At 41.3% G+C, this 18,688-nt stretch overlaps 1 protein-coding gene across 5 annotated transcripts in view; it reads left to right on the forward strand.

The window, feature by feature from the left end:
• Positions 1-18,688, forward strand: part of FGGY (FGGY carbohydrate kinase domain containing) — a 420,429-nt gene that overhangs the window by 155,965 nt on the left and 245,776 nt on the right. For all 5 annotated transcript variants that reach the window (XR_013828299.1, XM_079921233.1, XM_079921234.1 and 2 more), the window contains one exon: positions 4,120-4,235. Coding sequence is in view for 4 of the 5 variants with exons in the window: in XM_079921233.1 (XP_079777359.1) it covers positions 4,120-4,235 (116 nt within the window). In the remaining variant the exon portion in view is untranslated. The remainder of the gene's footprint in view (positions 1-4,119; positions 4,236-18,688) is intronic.

Genomic DNA, 18,688 nt, shown 5'->3' on the forward strand with positions numbered 1-18,688 from the left:
TAGGATAACCCCTGTCTTTCTTGGGCTCCTATCTTGAATTCTGATCCTACAAATCACTCCTCCCACCCATGCTCTCACACACGAGAATGTAGGTGCACGTGAACACACACACGCACAGGCTGATAGGTCAGCTTGCCTGAGGGTGAATAGCTATCCTGAGAGTGCAGGTTGTTCACTAAAACACCTGAGGGAATGACAACAGTGGTCCTAATAGAAGCCTCAGAGGGAGGCAAACCTTTTGTTCTGCTGCTGCTAGCTTGCCTTTACTTACTAACAAGACAAAGTCCAGTACTTGCTCTCTCTCTGCTGAAGCCTTCTGGAGAACCTGTGGCCTCAGATGTACTCTCTAAGTATTGCCAGTTGTGCTGCGCTTGTATATCCATATTACCCAAGAGTTGATTTAAAGAGACCCAAATGGGAGGGACACTCACAGTGTCTGAATAACCCTAATGTAGGAGGGACTTACCAGAGGCATCTGCAGCTGTAAAACTTCCTGCCTCCTGGGTTTGGTCACCTTCACTCCAAGCATACTCTCTGGCCACTTATTCTAACTTGCTGCGAGAACTGGACATCCCTCTCCTTGCCCTTATTGGGGGTGGGGAGGGAGAGTCTGCCTGGAATAGCTTAGTCATGCTGTAAAGTGTTGAGCTGTTTAACTATTGCTCTGTTATAAACCACAACCAGTGCTCCGTAGTTCAACACAGTCATCATTTATTTGACTCACAGGTAGCTCATTTAGGCTGTTCTCTGAGGGGTGGTTCTTCTGTTCTCAGCTGGACTCACTCCCTCCAGTCTTGGCTCCCTGGAGATGTCTGATCCAGGCTGGGCTTGGTGGTCATTGCTCTGCCCCACATACCTCTTATCCTCCTCCTGGCACCAATGGGCTAACCCTGAGTGATCTTCTCAGAAGTTCAAGAGAGCAAGCAGAAACACATAATGTATCTTGAAGCTTAGACTTGAAACTGGAATGCGGTCACTTCTGCCTCATTATTTTGGCCAAATCCAGTCACATGACCGAATCCAAAGTCTAGAGATGGGAAAGGCGGCCCTGCCCACAGTGTGAGGTTGGGAGGAGGAGGGTGTAGCCCTACAAATTAAGTGGCAAAGTATGTGGATACGTAGAGAGCGGAAGACTTGGGACCATGAACTCAACCTGCCTCAGCATTTAAGAATTGCAATGAAACATTTCCAAGTTATAATGCTACTTCAAAGGAGACAGCCATGAGGTTAGCTTGGAGGTAGTGAGGAAACTTGTGCAAAGGACAGACACATTGGAACTGGACCATAAGAACAACATAGAGTTTTCCAAGTAGACAGCGTTGAGTGAAAGGAGCAAAAATCAGTCAAGAGGGAAGGGACAGAATAGAGGCACAGAAGTCTGCAAATGAATGGAGCGTTTGGTGAGTGAAGAGTTGTCCTATGTGGATCGATCCCTAGAAGCAATCCTTCCACACAGTCTTTTGTCTCATTTAATTGTTCTTTCCAGTGAGCTATCATAGCTTTTAAAAAGTTGGAATTTCAGGCGTTGTGCCAGGAAGAGTTATCCTATTGTATATTCTTCAGAACATGCTGCATAGATGGCTGCTTTCTTTATACCTCAAAAAATTATTTTGCTTAAATAAGGTGAAGGGTTTAGCACATATGTATTAAGTTTCTACTGGGACTTGTGTTCCTTCAATGTATAGGTGCCACTTAACTTAGCTCAGTGTGTTCTGCCATATATGCCACATGTGAAAAAAATACTGAGAAATAACATTTGTTTGCTTTCAAAAGACATTTAGGTTTCACAAAATGTGAGCTCTTCTGTGGAGCCCTCCCTGACACTTTCTCCCCCTTTCTCCCACCAGGTTCTCCTGCTAAAAGTTCTCATTTCTCTCTCTACTTTCTACAGAACATTTTTGTTAGGATGTGATTTTAGTGTGATTGTTTGATCACTGTCTCCTCAATTAAATTGTCAGCTTCTAGGAGAGCAGTAGACCAGGTCTTTTGCATATAACTGGTTCCCCAGAGCCTAGCATAGTGCCAGGGTCATAGTGACTGAATACTAAATATTTGTTAAGTGAGTGAGTGAATGAGTGAATCACTGTGAATGACTGAATGAGATAGGCCTAGACTATTGGCCCTATGAGATAGGTAGGTTTTGGTTTATCTGTAAAACTGCAAGCGTTCCCCAGGTTTATCACTTACCTGTGGTGAGGCAGACAGACCATATTCATTCTCTAGAGCTTCCATTCAATCAGTATTCATCATGGCTTGACATATGGCGGAATGTGGACTAGGTACTGGTGATGTGGAGATCATTAGGGCTGGTTTTGCTCTGAAGGAGTTGCTGGTTTAGTGGCAGAGATAGAGAAGGAAAGGGGCAAAGGCAATCATTGTGTTAAGTGTTAAGATACAGGTATGTCCACATTGAACTTGGAGAAGAGGCTTTGGACTCAGCTGGCCCTCCACTGGGGCTTTTTGAAAAGGGGCAGTCTGAACTGAGTCACGAAGGCTAATCAGCAGTTAGACACGTAACAGGGAAGAACATTCTGGGCAGAATGGAGTAAAGGTTTCAAGGTACAGGGAAGTGAGCAATCATGGCCACTATAGGATACTTCAAGTAGTTCAGTGTTGCAGAATGGAGAAAGCAAGGGTGGGGATGGCAAGCGAGGAAGCTGGAGGTCAGCATGGTCATGTCACAGAGGGTTGCTCAAGCCCAGCTAAGGACGGGACTTTTTCCTGAAGGGAGTGAGGAGCAATTGAAGTGTTTGAATCAAGGGTTGGTGTCATCGGGTTTTACCTTATGAAGTTTGCTCTGGACACAAGGGAGAACAGATTGGAAGGCATGGGACTCTTGGGAAGAAGATATATAAAGAAGCAGTTAATTATACAGTGTGATAAGGTCTGTGTGAGATTTGATTCCTGCGCTGTGATCTCAGAGGAGGAGCATCTAAACTAGAACTGGAGTCTCAGTCTAGTCTAAAGGAAGTGTTTCAAGTTATCAGGGCTAAGAAGCTGGGAAGAATTTTCCAGGCACCTAGAAGTAGGGTAGAGGCACAGAAGTGTTCAAGAATGTGACCTTTTCAGAGTGCTGCAAAGGATTCTTTATTGCTGGAGTGTAGAATACTAAGAGGGAATTGATGAGAAATGAAGCTGGAGAGTAAAACGCCATCCAGAGCAAGTCTTCCTTCTGTTAAATATTGCTTTAGACTGCAGTTATCACATCTATACCAAGAACTTTTCTTTTTTTTACTTTTTTATCGTAGAGAATTTTGAACCTGTACAAAATAGAGAAGTATAGCGAACACCCATTTAGCCACCCTCAGCCCTACAGCCGTCAACCCGTGGCTGGGTCTGTTCCATCTGCAACACCATTCACTTCCCCTTCACTTGCTCTTTTAAAGCAGATCCCAGATAATATATCTTTTTTTTTTTTTTTTTTTTTTTTTTTTGCGGTACGCGGGCCTCTCACTGTTGTGGCCTCTCCATTGCGGAGCACAGGCTCCAGACGCACAGGCTCAGCGGCCATGGCTCACGGGCCCAGCCGCTCCGCGGCATGTGGGATCTTCCCGGACCGGGGCACGAACCCGTGTGCCCTGCGTCGGCAGGCAGATTCTCAACCACTGTGCCACCAGGGAAGCCCAATATATCATTTTATACATGAGTGTTTCAGTATGTATCATTTAGCTAAGAAGCCTTTTTCAAAACATAACCACAATTATCAGTTTCACACCTAACACTTAATAATAATGCTCCGTATCATCAAGTAGCTAGTCATTGTTGTAATTTCTGTTTATCTCACAAATGTCATGTAAATATGAACATAGATATAAATACAAATATTTATATACATTGTTTGATCCAGACCTAAATAAAGGGCTGGGAGCCTTTTGAAAGAGAAAGAAGATGCTCTCAGTCATTAACAGGTGTCAGTGGGGACTTTTGATTTAAACAGGGATGTTTATTCTACTTTTTCAATACTATTGAAATATTGAATAGTATTTCAATACTATTTCAATACTATTTCAATTTATTCTACTTTTTCAATACTATTGCAGATATCTGGACGAGTATTAGGCAAAATATAAAGGAAACCAGGCTCATATTATTGGTTCTACCTTTCTCCCATTTTCTTAGGTCTCTCTGCTCCCTGGTGTGCAAATGGACATACTCTGCAGAGAAAGGCTGGGATGACAGTTTCTGGAAGATGGTTGGTTTGGAAGACTTGGTTGCAGATAATTACAGCAAAATAGGTAAAAAAAATAATTTTTTCTGATTATGTGTATGTACACATGAATATATTGGTGTTTATTTTTTGTTTGTCTTTGTCTGAATTAAAGTATAGGAACACAGCTCTGTTTTTCCAAGAGAAGCGAGTAAGTTATGATGGGTAGGCCATAACTAGTAGGCCCTTGCATTGGGGCTTATAGGAACTGAGTTATGAAAAGCTGCCTTGAAATGTAGACTGTTAGACGTGGGGCTAGACTGAGGAAGATACTTGCATGGAGCAACTGGGAATAGCATAATCGAAGGGATGTGTATGGATTGTCTCCAGTCAGACCTAGGAAAATGTCTTGTGATTTAGGTTCAAGGAACCAGGCAAGGCCATACAGAAACAAAATAATTGAAGAGGTCAAAATTGGAAGGATCAGGAGCAAGACATAAACTGGAACGTGAGCCAGTGGTTCCTGACTAAAGCCGTAGGGTTCCTGACTTCCAGTTTTATGTGACACTAACTGGGTAGTAGAGGTGTGGATGATTGGTAGGAATTTACCTGGTAAAAGAATTCAGATACTAGGTACATATAATTGTAGCTGATATGTTAAAGTTTCAGGTTTACATGTTCATGTCACAGAAAGATGTTTATTTCTTATAGTTACTACCTACGATTCTAGTAAGCTGTCATCAGGTAGGCAATTATACCTGATTAAAGAGAAGTACTTCTGTATTGTTTAGTGTGAAGGCTAGGAGGTTGTAATGAGACAATTTAAAAGTACTGCAGATTAAACAGGATGGCAGAGTATTTCCCTTTTATGTAGTAGAATAGAGGTAAGTGATTATAAGGCAGCTCTGCCGTTCTCAAAACATGTCCTCCAACTTTGGGTCCAGATTAGCCACTTCATTTCTCATCAGTTCCCAGCCAGTTAGTGGGAAGAATATAAAGGACCAGAAGAATCCATCCACATTCCTTTGGAGGAAGCATAACGTGGAAATGGGCCACATCATTTCTGATCACATCCTATTGACTGGCACTTGTTTTTTTTTTTAACATCTTCATTGGCGTATAATTGCTTTACAATGGTGTGTTAGTTTCTGCTGTACAACGAAGTGAATCAGCTATACATATACATACATCCCCATATCTCCTCCCTCTTGCGTCTCCCTCCCACCTTCCCTGTCCCACCCCTCTAGGTGGGCACAAAGCACCGAGCTGATCTCCCTGTGCTATGCGGCTGCTTCCCACTAGCTATCTATTTTACATTTGGTAGTGTATATATTTGATTGGCACTTGTTAATGAGGCCTCATGAGGCTGTAGGGGTGGCTGGGAAATGTGGTAATTGGCCAGGCAGTCAGGTGACCATTCATGTGACTGGCCAGAAGTTGAGAGCTGTGCTATAAAATTTGAGTGAACAACTAGTAGTGTCTGCCATAGTTTCAACCCCCCTGATAACCGAGTCACTTAGTAGGTCGTTTCAGTCCAGCCTTTCTCTGGTGGAGTCCTCATGACTACTCTCTTAGATTGCAAGAGTATAAGAATAGAAATATGAAAGATCCACATAGCATCTATGCTGCTATGCTGTGGACAACATAGCTCAGTTGTCCATGGTCTGTTCAACTACTAATAGCTAAATCTGGGGTAAAGAACAGAGCCAGGGTAGTATGCAGAAAGAACCCTTCTGGACTTTCTGTGGCTCGACTGAAACCGTCATAGGATCTGAGCTGGTAGAGAAGGGGAGGAGCTTGGGACCAGGGGAAGGGAGGAAGAAAGCAAAGCAGCAGTCATTAGTCATCAGCTGCATTCTAAGTCCTTTGGTCGGTGATTTGGTAGGTGATTCATTTATCTCATTAGGCCCTCACAAACCTATTTGTCTAGCTATTTCCATTTTACAGATGGGAAAACTGAGATTCAGTTCTTTTGTCTGCTGTTTAGTTGTAGGGTCAATAGTAGGACTAGGGTCTCTGAGTCTACACTTTTCTACCAAAGCAGACTTCCTCCTTGGGATATCTGGAACCTGAGGGAACTGATGTGGCTGTATGGCTGGCCTCCAGCAGGATTAAGCAGAAGTCCAACATTTAGCACCCAAAGCCAGTTTGAGCTTGACTGGAACAAACATCTGTAGTCCACACCTAGACAGGAGTCAGAGTGTGATGGGCTCTCAGCTGATGAGTGGATATAAATTCACAGGGTATAAAAAGTATTAATACTTTAAGTCATATGGTGGTTAGTTTTAAAATTCTGGGTATTCAGACCTTCTGGAGCCAGCAACTGAGATAGCAGCTGGGGAATAGAGTCAGTCTTTTATTCTGGGGGCTGAGGGAGCCAACCAGAGGATGGCGGGTCAGGACTCCAGCCAGCCAGACTGGAGTTTTGGACAGTGCCTCAGGTCCAGCAGGGGAAATGGTCAGCCAGACAGCAAAGTGATACTCAACCAAAAGCTTCTGGAGGGCAGGGACTGTATCTGCCGTACCCTTGAGTATCTTGGCATAGAAGATGTTGGTAAATATCTACTGACAGAATGTGTTTGACTTGAGCACAATTGTTTGAATTGAGACGGATTGGAAAGAGTTAAGAGAAAACGGTGGCAAAGAGATATCTCAGGTGTCTTTATTTGCTCTGGCTGCCATAACAGCATACTATAGACTGAGAGACTTAAACAACAGAAATGTATTTCTCACGGTTCTGGAGGCTGGGAAGTCCAAGGTCAAGGTGCCAACAGTGTAGTTTAATTCTGAGGCCTCCTCTTGGCTTGCTGTGTGTTCATGTGATCTCTTCTTTGTGTGTGTGCAGAAAGAGAGCTCTCTGGTGTCTCTTCTTATAAGGACACTAAACCTATCAGATCAGGGCCCCACCCTTTTGGGCTCATTTAACCTTAATTACTTCCTGTTGACTCTTATCTCCAAATACAGTCACATTGGGGCTTAGAGCTTCAACATAGGAATCTTGGGGACACAATTTAGCCCACAACCCCAAGGTACTAGTGCACTGGTCATTAGAGCTAAAGCAGGGCCACTAAGTCCTGAGTCCCCAGTCTGGTGTTCTGGAGGCTCCGCATGAGCTCCCTGCCTTGAAGAAGAAGCATCAGGACTGAGTACTAGGGGAGGGACTCTTGTCCTGTAATTGAGGGGTTCAGGCAAGTTGGGTCTAAAACACTGAACTGGGAGCAAGGGTAGTTTTAGTTTTAGCACTGATGGTATGAACTTAGACAAGTCTCATAATGCTGTATATCTTTATAGTCTTGCCTATGAAAGATATAGTTAATGGTAGAATGAAAACTAATAGTTTACTGTTTCTGAGACATGATACTATTGCATTACAACCAGTATCCTTTTAAATTTTCAAAACAGTGTAACAGAGTTATTTTTATTTATCCTGTTCTACAGCTGAAGAAACCAAGGTTCAGAAAGGGGAAGGGTGTCTAACCTATGCTTGCACAGTTTGCAAATGGTAGAAGCAGAATTGAAACCTATGTTTGGAGGATTCCAAATCCTGCTCTAATCATTTTGCTGTATTGACTTCCAAATAATGTTTATTGTGTGTGTATAGTAGGCAACAAATAAATGCTAATCCTCCTTCCCCTCTATATTTCAAGCACATTTCTGTGTGCTTTCACATACCTTGTTGCATGTAATTCTTAAAACCAGTGACAAAAGTACTGTTACCTTGTTTACAGATGAGAATAAGAGATATAAGTAACTTTCTATAACCACATGCAGAACCAATAAATGATGTCAGGATTGAAACCCTCCCTGTGGGAGGCCCTAGAAGGAGCTAATATTTTACTGGAACACAAATTTCAACTTCAATTGCTTCATTGTTTAAGTGATTTTTAAAATTTATGTGTCCACCCTTTCCCTCAAATTTAGTTGCTTGTTCCTGAGTATTCCCATGGTGTGTTGAACGCAGATTTATTATAGTACACATTGATTACCTGTTTACATGTCTTGATTCTACTGTAGACTATGAGCTCCTTGACCTGTGGATTTTCACTTATTTACATTTGTATTCTGGCCCCAGCACAAGACATGGCACATTTTAGCAGCTAAATTACTCTTTGATTAATAAGTGGGTAAATGAATGACTGGGGTGGCTGGCACTGGAATGTCCACACTTTTTGCTTTTAAAAGCTCTAGTGGTGTTTACTGATTTTAGCAGTTATCTTAGGTGACTTGGGTTCAAGTTCAACTCTGATTTTCTGATTATTTTCATCTTTTTGTGCTCCCCTCCCTTCCAACACAAGACCCATGTTTAATTAGTATATTAGCTCTGCTAATAGAGCAATACCTACAGGAAATATTCATTAAAAGTCCATAATGCTAATCTAGCAGAAAATTTCCAGAATAATTTTATTAGATTTCGCCTGTTAATGGATTTTTAATGGATGTCCTAAGGAGCCATATCATTAACCAGAATATTACCATACATGAATTAAAACTTACCCAGTCATCAAAATTAATTGTATGATGTTTCCTTTGATTTTCATTTCTGGTGACTTGAACTTGTAGTTTCAGTCTGAACCAGAAGTGGAGGATGTTAAAGAGGACATGCACTCTCAGTTGGGACTTTCAGAAACTCCTCTGGAAGCTACCTCCAGGCAGTCGGAGCAATTCTTGGAACTATGAGAAATGAATCTCGGAAGCCTCCCTATGAAGTGTTAAACATTTCCAGTGGACTCATTACCCATCAAATGTGGACACTACAGTGCAAAACCTTTTAACAGATTTGAACAGCACATCATGGATTTGAGCATTAATATAATTACCATAATTCGCTCCATGTGGGGCTTTTAGCCAAGTCTTTACCAGCCTTCCTGGGCTCATGCAGTAAATAAATGCTTTCCCTGAGAACTGAACACCTCAGCAACTGATAGTCTTATGGAGGGACATTTTTGAAATAAATTATTTATGAAGTGTAAGTTAAGGATCAAATGCAATATTTATATGGTGCATTTCAAGGACAGGGGAAGAAATTTACAGTGTTTTAAGTAACTACTTGCAAGTTTCCAAAGATAAAATGTTACTACCTAATGCCTTCCTTAAGGAGGTATTTGGATGGTTTGGTTTGGGAACATTATACAAAGTAAAAGAAAAAAATAGTTTTGTGAATCAAAAGAATATAGTAGACATTTTTTTAACATCTTTATTGGAGTATAATTGCTTTACAATGGTGTGTTAGTTTCTGCTTTATAACAAAGTGAATCAGTTATACATATACATATGTTCCCATATCTCCTCCCTCTTGCATCTCCCTCCCACCCTCCCTATCCCACCCCTCTAGGTGGTCACAAAGCACCGAGCTGATCTCCCTGTGCTATGAGGCTTCTTCCCACTAGCTATCTATTTTACGTTTGATAGTGTATATATGTCCATGCCACTCTCTCGCTTCGTCTCAGCTTACCCTTGATATTTCTTCACAATTAAAACTATACTAGTTGATTTCATGTTCAGAATTGATGGAGAAAACCCAAACCAGTATTTTGTAGGGAATTATATACCCATAGTCCAATTAAATGATCTGTGTCAATAGATTTTGACCTTCAGTTCTCTGTGAATCATTCCCTGGTTACCCATCTAATCCTAAACATGTATCAAAAGCAAACAAGAAGGAAGAGATCAGCAGGGAGGAAGGACCCTTAGGAAGAGAAGCAACACCCCACCTGTTCTAATTGATTATCCAGGCTCTCTTTCAGCAAGTTCCATTGCTTTTTCACTTCCTGGGAAAAGTGCTTCGTTGTATTATTGGGGCAGGCCACTTTATGCGTGTGTACAGCATGGCTGAATTATAGAGTGACTATCTGCATTACAGAAAGAGCCTTGTTACATAAAAAGGTACAGTGTGTTAGCTTATAGATCATTCGTTTTGTGGGGTCAGGGAAGCCAGGCAATGCAGGAACTAACTGTTAAATGAGAGGCAGAAATGATGATGAAGCCAATGTAAACGGGACCATTCCTTAAGGGGAGGGAGACTGCATTTTTTCACTGGGTTTCTCTCCCTTTATGAGACCACGTTTTAGATGTCGGACACTGTGGGCCCTTCACCTGGCACATGGTACATACTGATGAAGTATTTGTTGAATATATGCTTGAATGAAGGATTTGATTAAATAAGCCCCCCTTTGGCTTTGATTATTCCTAATAGTTAATGGACCCTATAACTTCTTTTGAATTAAATGATACTGCAAGTTGATAGACAATGTTTTTGTTTCATAAATTCAGTGTTCACAGTCCTTTTTCACTAACCTGTTTACCACTTAAGAAGGGCTCCTGTGGAAGACACCGCCCCCCGTCTCCCCCCCGAATGAGAGCTCATTTCTACAAGAAGTCTCTCAGAGATTTTCCAGACAGGAAATATTACAGACTCCTTCACAAAAAAAAAAAACCCAAATAACTGAAACAACTTATTTTAGGAAGATTGGGAATATCGCTTTTCCATAGAGTAAAATAGACCCTGCAGTTAACTGAAGCTGAATTTTAGATATTTTTGTCCTGTAGGCTTAAAATTATAGCTAAAGAATCTTGACTAATGACATGTATGTGTTTGGGACATAGATATGTCAGAACTCACCACTGTCCCTCTGCAGAGTCCAACCAGTTGAGAACATTTCACAGAGACACCTGAAGCAAAGCATGATATTGACTTTGGTTAGACTGAATTAAAGAGCAGTGGGGGGAATCCTACCCTCTTTTCTGAACCTTGGGACCTGCATGGCACTGACTTGATCCATTCATTGGCAGGCCAAGGAGCTGAGACAAAGAGACGAGACACCTGGCTGGGCTTGCTTCGGCACTTGATCTGCTGAATTTAAACTCAAACTCCGAGAGCTCACTGGCACTCAGGTGGTTTAAATCCAAAGAGCCCACAGGTTGTTAAAGTAGACACAAGCCTGTACTGACCCCATTTCAAGGCTGTTGCTCCACTTCCACATGGCCCCGTAGGTGTTGTTTTTTCCAGAGTCTCATGGATCAGCTAAACGATTCCTACTTCCCAGGCTGGAAAGAGTAAAGAGGATAGAAGCAGGAGATCGGAGTGTGTATACTAGGGCTACTCCATCCTCGGGGAAAGAAGAGGAAATGCCCTTGTGGAAACATGCCCAAGGGCTTTTCACCAGCAATATTTATCAGGACCAGTGTTGGGAGCCTGAGTCCAACAGTGTCATCCATAGTTGTGGAGATTATAAAATCCTTTTAAGCTATGAATACTCAGTGTTCTGAATTTGCCCAATAGAACTGGACATGTTTACAAGGATTTATCCATTCATTCCTTAGAGTGTGAAACTTGTTTTTCATTTAGAGTTTTGCTGAACTGCTGCACCATCTTGGTATCACAAGATGCCAGTGCTGTTTTTAGTAATTTACATTGGGAGGTCTGGAGAAACCTTTGGCCACAGGTAATCGCAGCATTTTCCAGGCTCTGTTGGGGCCACTTGTACGACCTCTTCCTTGTCCTGAAGGAGACCATCCCATGGGTGCTTTGGACTGGGCTTTGCCCTTGACCCTGGGCCTTTGATCTTACCCTGTCTACTCTTAACATCCTTCTCATTCCTGCCCAAGTGGCAGAACACGGTCTTTCCAGTATTTGAGGCAAGAATATATCCTCTGAGTATCGTACTGTCTTACTTTACCCTTTAAAATTAAACTTCTGCCTGATGGAGAATGACCTAGAGTTCTTCCTGTCAGTTAGTGACCTATCCAATCATGCATCCATCCCTCCAGCCATACTACTGAGTGCCTCCTATGTGCTAGGTGCTGGTCTCAGTTCTGGAGAAACAAAAATGAATTCATCATGATCCATCCTCTTGAGGATCTCATGTCTTTGGGGGTGAAGGGTGGAGATAATTGAATTAATAATCTCAGTGTTTTTTGTGTTTTTCAATAATCTAAAGATGTCCAAATTACTTGAGTAAGCAGAGCATGATGTCACTAATAACTAGAGGCTGTATCAAAGAAGTCTTTGCATGAGCTAGCATTTGAGATGTGTCTGAAAAAATATGAGTAGTAGTTTACCAAGCAAAGAGGGGAAATGATTTGTAAGGCAGAAGAAACAGCATAGGCAGAGGCATGGAGGCATGGAAGAGTGTGAGTGTCTGTGAATGGTTGAGTGTGGCTAGAGCAGTGGACCTGGGATGGGGTGGGGATGAGTGGCAGAGGATGGGATAGGAAAGGGGCCTGGGTTTAATTTCCAGTGGGACTTTTATCCTTCCTTGAAGCTGGGGCTGCTGGTAAGAGACTCAGCGTCACAAGATTGGCTTCATTGCTCTCAAGAGATGGTGCCGTTACTATCCTGCCAATGCTGTAAATAAAAGTGAAGGCAGTTTTAGGAGTTTTTTAGCTCCTATGAAGACGAGAAAGAGTGTGTGTGTGTGTGTATGTGTGTGTTTCCCAAGCCCATTTCTTTCCTTTAATTACATATGGTACCCATTATGTACCTTCCTTTCCATCAAGATTTGTTGGGAAGCTGAAATGACATGTCAGATCAGAGGACAATGTCTACAAGCCTGTAGACATGTTAGCTGTTATCATTTTTGAGTGTACCTTGGCACTGGAGGACAACAGTCTTCACTCCCTGGATACTCTATGTTTCCTACCAGTGGGCCTCAAAGAAGTACCTGTGCTCCCCACTCTTCACCACCCTTAGATTCCCAGCAGTACTATTTCAGCTGCTGGCCCTTCCAGGAATAGTCCTGCAGAGCCAGAAGGGCAAGGGAACAGTGATGACCACATCATGTTGTAAGGTAATGGCTTTCAGAGGTTTTGCTGTATACAAGGTTTCATGTAGCTGCTCCTCCTTTCAGTATGGCACCTGGAAGATAATTGGGAGCCTCCCAAAAGTGAGGTCAACCTCCAGCTTCTCTTCCTACCACTGGACAGCCAGTGAATACTGGAGCCAAAAGGGATCATGGAGATTTTGCTCTAATACATAGATGAAGAACCAAGACTCAGGGAGGCAGGATGAATTTCTTTGTCTTGCAGCATCTTAGTGACAAAACTGAGATCAGAAACGAGGTCTTCCAACTCCCAGTCCTGTTGCACTACTATCGCACTACTACTATTTTTTCAACCAGTTTTGGGCATTTAGCCAATCTGGATACTGTCACTTGAAGGGGACTAAGCACTAGGAGAATGTCACTGGGGGAAAGACTTAGGTGAATTCACCCAACCCGTTGTCCAGTCTTCAACCTTAAACATGAAGGAACCGAACTTTGCCTAAGCAGCTGGAAATGGTTGCATCTTGGACTGTATCAAGCAAGCTTTTTAGTGACTGATGTAGATAAAGTAAAATAATTAAGTAATATATTAGCCATTGCCTATTTTAATAGTTAAGGGTTTGGTCACCAGAGTCAGACATTCCTGAGTTCAGTTCTGGCTCTGTCATATGTATTGCTGTATGTGGTACTTGATTTTTCTGAGCCTTAATTGGTATATTTTGAAGATTAAAGAAAACATTGCAGGTAATGTCCCTAACACATACAGAGTCTTCAGAAAATGTTACTTCTTAGTATCTTAACAACTTTCTGTTCTCCTGAACACAAACTCCTCTCTAAGTTATAGGTCATGTATGCCAAGGCCAGTTCCCTTTGAGTAATCCCATGTAATTATTACCAACTTCTTCTGACCTTGGGGAATGTCTTTTTCTGAGCTCCACCTTTGTATTCACACAGCTTTTTTTTCCAAGTTGGATATAATAGAACTAATCAGATGTCTGCTTCTAAATCATAATCACATTCTTAATTCTTTAAGAGGTTACCTTGGGCTTACCTGGTGGTGCAGTGGTTGAGAGTCCGCGTGTCAATGCAGGGGACATAGGTTCGTGCCCCGGTCCGGGAAGATCCCACATGCCGCGGAGCGGCTGGGCCCGTGAGCCATGGCCGCTGAGCCTGCGCGTCCGGAGTCTGTGTTCCGCAACAGGAGAGGCCACAACAGTGAGAGGCCTGCATACCGGGGAAAAAAAAAAAAGAAGAGGTTACCTTGATCTGAATTACAGGTTTCCCTAAATTCTTCAGTCCCAAAAATGGCAATCTTTAGTTTTTTCTCATGAACAAAAGAGCACATATCCAGAGGCAAATGAAAAAAATACAGGATGCATTGGTGATAATTAACTGGGAAACTCAGTGACTAATGTTCCTACAATGCTTTACAACTTTAGAAGAGTTTTTCTTTTCATGTACTATCACATTTATATTTCCCATCAAATTCGAAAAATAGGCGTTAACACAGATTTACATTCGGGGGAACCAAAAATCATGAGCTTTAAAGTCAGAAAGACCAAGGATCATATCCCAGATTTACCTCTTGTCTGTATAACCTTGGATGAATCACTAAACCTCTCTGAGACTAGATTTCTTCATCTATTAAACAGGTATAGGAATACCTACCTTGCATCGTCCTTATGAAGCAGTGATTGTATATATATATATATATATATATATATATATATATAAAATATGAAGTGTCTGACTTTTGGTAAGACCCCAGTAAACAGTAACTAAATTAACCAACAAAAGAAGATTCAGTACTCTGTATCATAGTGGAGCTAACATTGGGCTCCCCTAATGCCAAATCCTATGAATAACTAAAAAGGATTTATGATAATTTTATTCAAAGGAAGGAAAACAAAGAAGGTTGGGCTAATGGGGTGCAAAGACAAGATCATATTAATGACTGAGTAAAAAAAAAGAGAGGAAAGACTCTTATTTTCCTTCTTTGCTCTTGTTCATCAACTTAACAGTACTAGGCATCATGCTGCATGCTTTAGAATAATGGTGAACCAAAGCCAGCAGGGTTCCTGCCTTCCTAGAGTGTTTAGTCTAGTGGAGAGAGCATTAATCGACCCAGAACAAAATTGCCACTGAGGTAAATGCTACAAAGAATGGGGAAAAGGGGCTTCAACGGTATAAATATAAGAAGGGGTATGAACTTGTCAGAGAAACTAGGAAATGTTTGAGGCAGTGATGCTGAAAATAGGTTGATATGCATCAACTCTGTGAAGAGGGGTGGGAACAATGCTTGAGGCAGAGGAAACAGCATTTGGATGACTCTGGCAGGAGGGGGCATGGTGAAATGAGGCTAGTGTGGCCAGAGCTGAGAAAGTTGGAAGCCAGCAGGATGCAAGAGGATGCTGAAATCGTTATCCCAGAGAACCAGCTTCATTCAGACCAAGCGTGGCTGAAAGAAAACAAAACCTAAGAAGAGTATTTAGACCATCTCAGTCAATTTTGTATATTCATGCCTAATCAGGCACCCACAGTGAAGAAAATAAGTTGTAGATATGATCTTGGAGCCCCTGAGAATAAGACTGAATTGCTGCTTAGAGGTAGGAAATGGTCATACGTTATCCCAATTTTCCAAAAGTTCAGTCCCTCAAAACTATTGACCTGTGTCCTTCATATTAATGATATGATATCTTGGTTTTGATTATTAAGCCTATAATTGTGAAAGAAGGTGTCATCAGGAGGTAGTCTGGGTTCACTATGAATAAGTCCTGCTACCCTAACCTTAGGTGTTGCCTGTTTTGAAATTCTTTTCTCAGTTACACTCCCTGTCTGGGTGGTTGGTGCATAGACCAAGCTCCAGTAGCACCTGGTGCTTCCATCGTGTCTGCTTTTATATCCTCTTGTAGACTCTCTGTGTTTTAAGACTCTTTGTTTCCTCTTTGTGTCCTAGCATCACCACTAAATGAATGTTTGATAGAGACATAGATGGATAGGGAGGTTGAGCTCCAACACAGAACTCTTGATTTGCCACACAGCCCAGCCGCACAACATGCTGCTCCTTCGGGCATCTCCACCTCAGTAAAAGGAACCACAATTCTCCCAGTTGGGCAGGACCCAAACCTAGAAGTCATTCTTGATGCTTCTTTTTCTCTCACACCTTACATTCAGTTCATCAACAAGTCCTTTTTGCTTTGCTCCAAAAGGAACCAGCATTAAGTTATTCCTACCCCTTTCCACTGTTACCCTCCCAGTCCCAGTTACTTTCATCTCTTGCTGGGTTAGTGCACCAGCCTCTTCATTGGTTTCCTTGGTTATGTTCTTCCCTCTGATAATCCGTTTTCTACATGGCAGCCAGAATATTATTTTGAAAATGTAAATCAGATCATGTTACTCTCCTGCCTAAATTCTTCCAGGGGCTTTACATTACAATTGGAAAAAAAAATCTAAATCCCTTGCCATGTTATACAAAGTCCTATGTGATATTTCTCACCCTCTCTCTCTTTTTTATTGCTTACCATGCCCCCATGTAGTCACTGTCCAGCCACAGTGACCTTCTTTCTGTCCTCAAGCATTTCTAGTGTATGTTGCCTTTGCATTATCTCTGCCCTCTGTCTGGCTTGGCCCTTCTCAAAATATTCACATGGCTGTCTCTTTGTCTCTGTTCAGGTCTCAGCTCAAATGTCATTAGAGAAGAGCCTTCCCTTCCCACCTGTCCTAACATCCCCACCCCCTGCTCTAGCCGTATTCTGTTTCTCTGTTGTGTTTTCTTCTTAGCACTTGTCACTATCTGAAATTACCTTATTATTATATTTATTTATCTGTTTATTGACAGAACAGCTGCTCATTAAATATTATTTAATAAATAAATGATTTAATTAGAATTTTGAGAACACAATAGATCAATAAAATGGCATAGAAGAGAAGTATCCTGCATGGTACACATTTTTTGAGAATTTTTAAGGTTTTCTTATAATGAAAGGAGAGACATTTGAAATGAATATATTCAAGAATGGATCCCAAAATGGCTGAGAAATTATCTCAAAGACTGTTTGTAAAGGGCCAAATCTCAACCTATTTGTGAGTTCCTGGTATGAAATGCAGAATTGTGTTTTAAGTTGCCCTTGTCAATATTTTCAATCAACAACTTAGATGAATACATAGAAGACTTCATGAATAAATATGTAAATGATACAAAACAAGGAACCGTAATTAATACATTGAATAACATAGTCCAAAAATTATTTTGAATATCAGCAGACTAGAAGGTTGTCTAAACTTAACAAAGTGAATTTTTACCAAGGATTTATAGTCATGTCTTTTCGTTAGAAAATACAAGGAAGGAATGACAGAAGATATGAATAGACGTTTTTCCAAAAAGACATGCAGATGGCCAGCAGGTACATGAATAGATGCTCAACATCTCTAATCATCAGGGAAATGCAAATCAAAACCACAGTAAGATATCACCTCACACTCTTGAATGGCTATTATCAAAAGGACAATAAAGTGCTGGCAAGGATATGGAGAGAAGAGAACATTTATGACTGTTGATAGGAATGTAAATTGGTACAGCCACAGTGGAGAACATTATGAAGGTTCCTCAAAAAATTAAAAACAGAACTACCACAAGATGCAACAATTCCACTTCTGGATATTTATCTGAAGAAAATGAAAACACTAACTTTAAAAGGTGTATGTGCCCCCGTGTTCATTGCAGCATTATTTACAATATCCAAGATATTGAAGCAGCCTAAGTGCCCATCGAAAGATGAATGGGTAAAGATGATGTGGAATATATATACAATGGGATATTATTCATGGTTGCCAGAGGCCAGGGGTGATGGATGTTAACTAGACTTACGGCGATGACCATTTCACAATATCTACAAATATTAAATCATTGTGTTGTACACCTAAAACTAATATGTTATATGTCAATTATGCTGCAATAAAAAAAATACAAGGAAGGAAAATAATGGTGCATATGTAAACTCAGTAGTAACCTAGATTTCTTAGAGAATACTTGGTTGCTAAGGAGTAATGAACCAAGTAAATATTTGTTGAGTACTTACTATGTACCAGTCACTTCTAGGTGCTTTATAACTATTAACTTATTTAATACCCTTAAGCAGTCTAGGTAGGTACTATTATACTTATTTTACTGATGAATAAACTAAGGCCAGAGAAGTAAGTTGCTCAAAGTCACACAGTAAGTAATAGAGCCAGAGACAGGTCTTCTCTAGAGCCTGCATATCTGACCATAAGGCTGCAGAGCCTCCTGGGGCTGAGCTGCACTAATACAGCTGCACTATTCAGATCAAGATAGGAAGAGCCACTTCTGGTCGGATTAGATCTGAAATCATGTGTCCCATTCTAGGCCTCACATTTATAAAGGCCACTGACAAAAAAAATTAGTTTATCTGCAGGAAAATGACGCAGATAGAAAAAGATAATTTAGACCCAGTGAATGCAAGAAACAGTTGAAGAGTCTGGGGTTGCCTGATTTAATGAAATCACCTGCCCAAAGTCAAAACATTAGTAAATCATGGAGCTAGATCCTAATCCAGATCTGCTGGACACCAAAGCCCCTTCTCATTGCTGACTCAAGGAGATTCCTCAAGAAGATCACAAAAGATGCCTGCCATCTCAGAGGTTCCTTCTTCCCTTTCTCTGAAATAGCATAGGGGAAGGAGGCCTAAGGATGTGGCTCCTAGATGAATAGAACTATCTCGGCTCTGAAATTTCAGAAGAACAAGTGAACAATATGACATCTTAC

This window comes from Stenella coeruleoalba (genome assembly GCF_951394435.1).
Source record: "Stenella coeruleoalba genome assembly, chromosome: 1".
Classification (NCBI taxonomy): domain Eukaryota; kingdom Metazoa; phylum Chordata; class Mammalia; order Artiodactyla; family Delphinidae; genus Stenella; species Stenella coeruleoalba.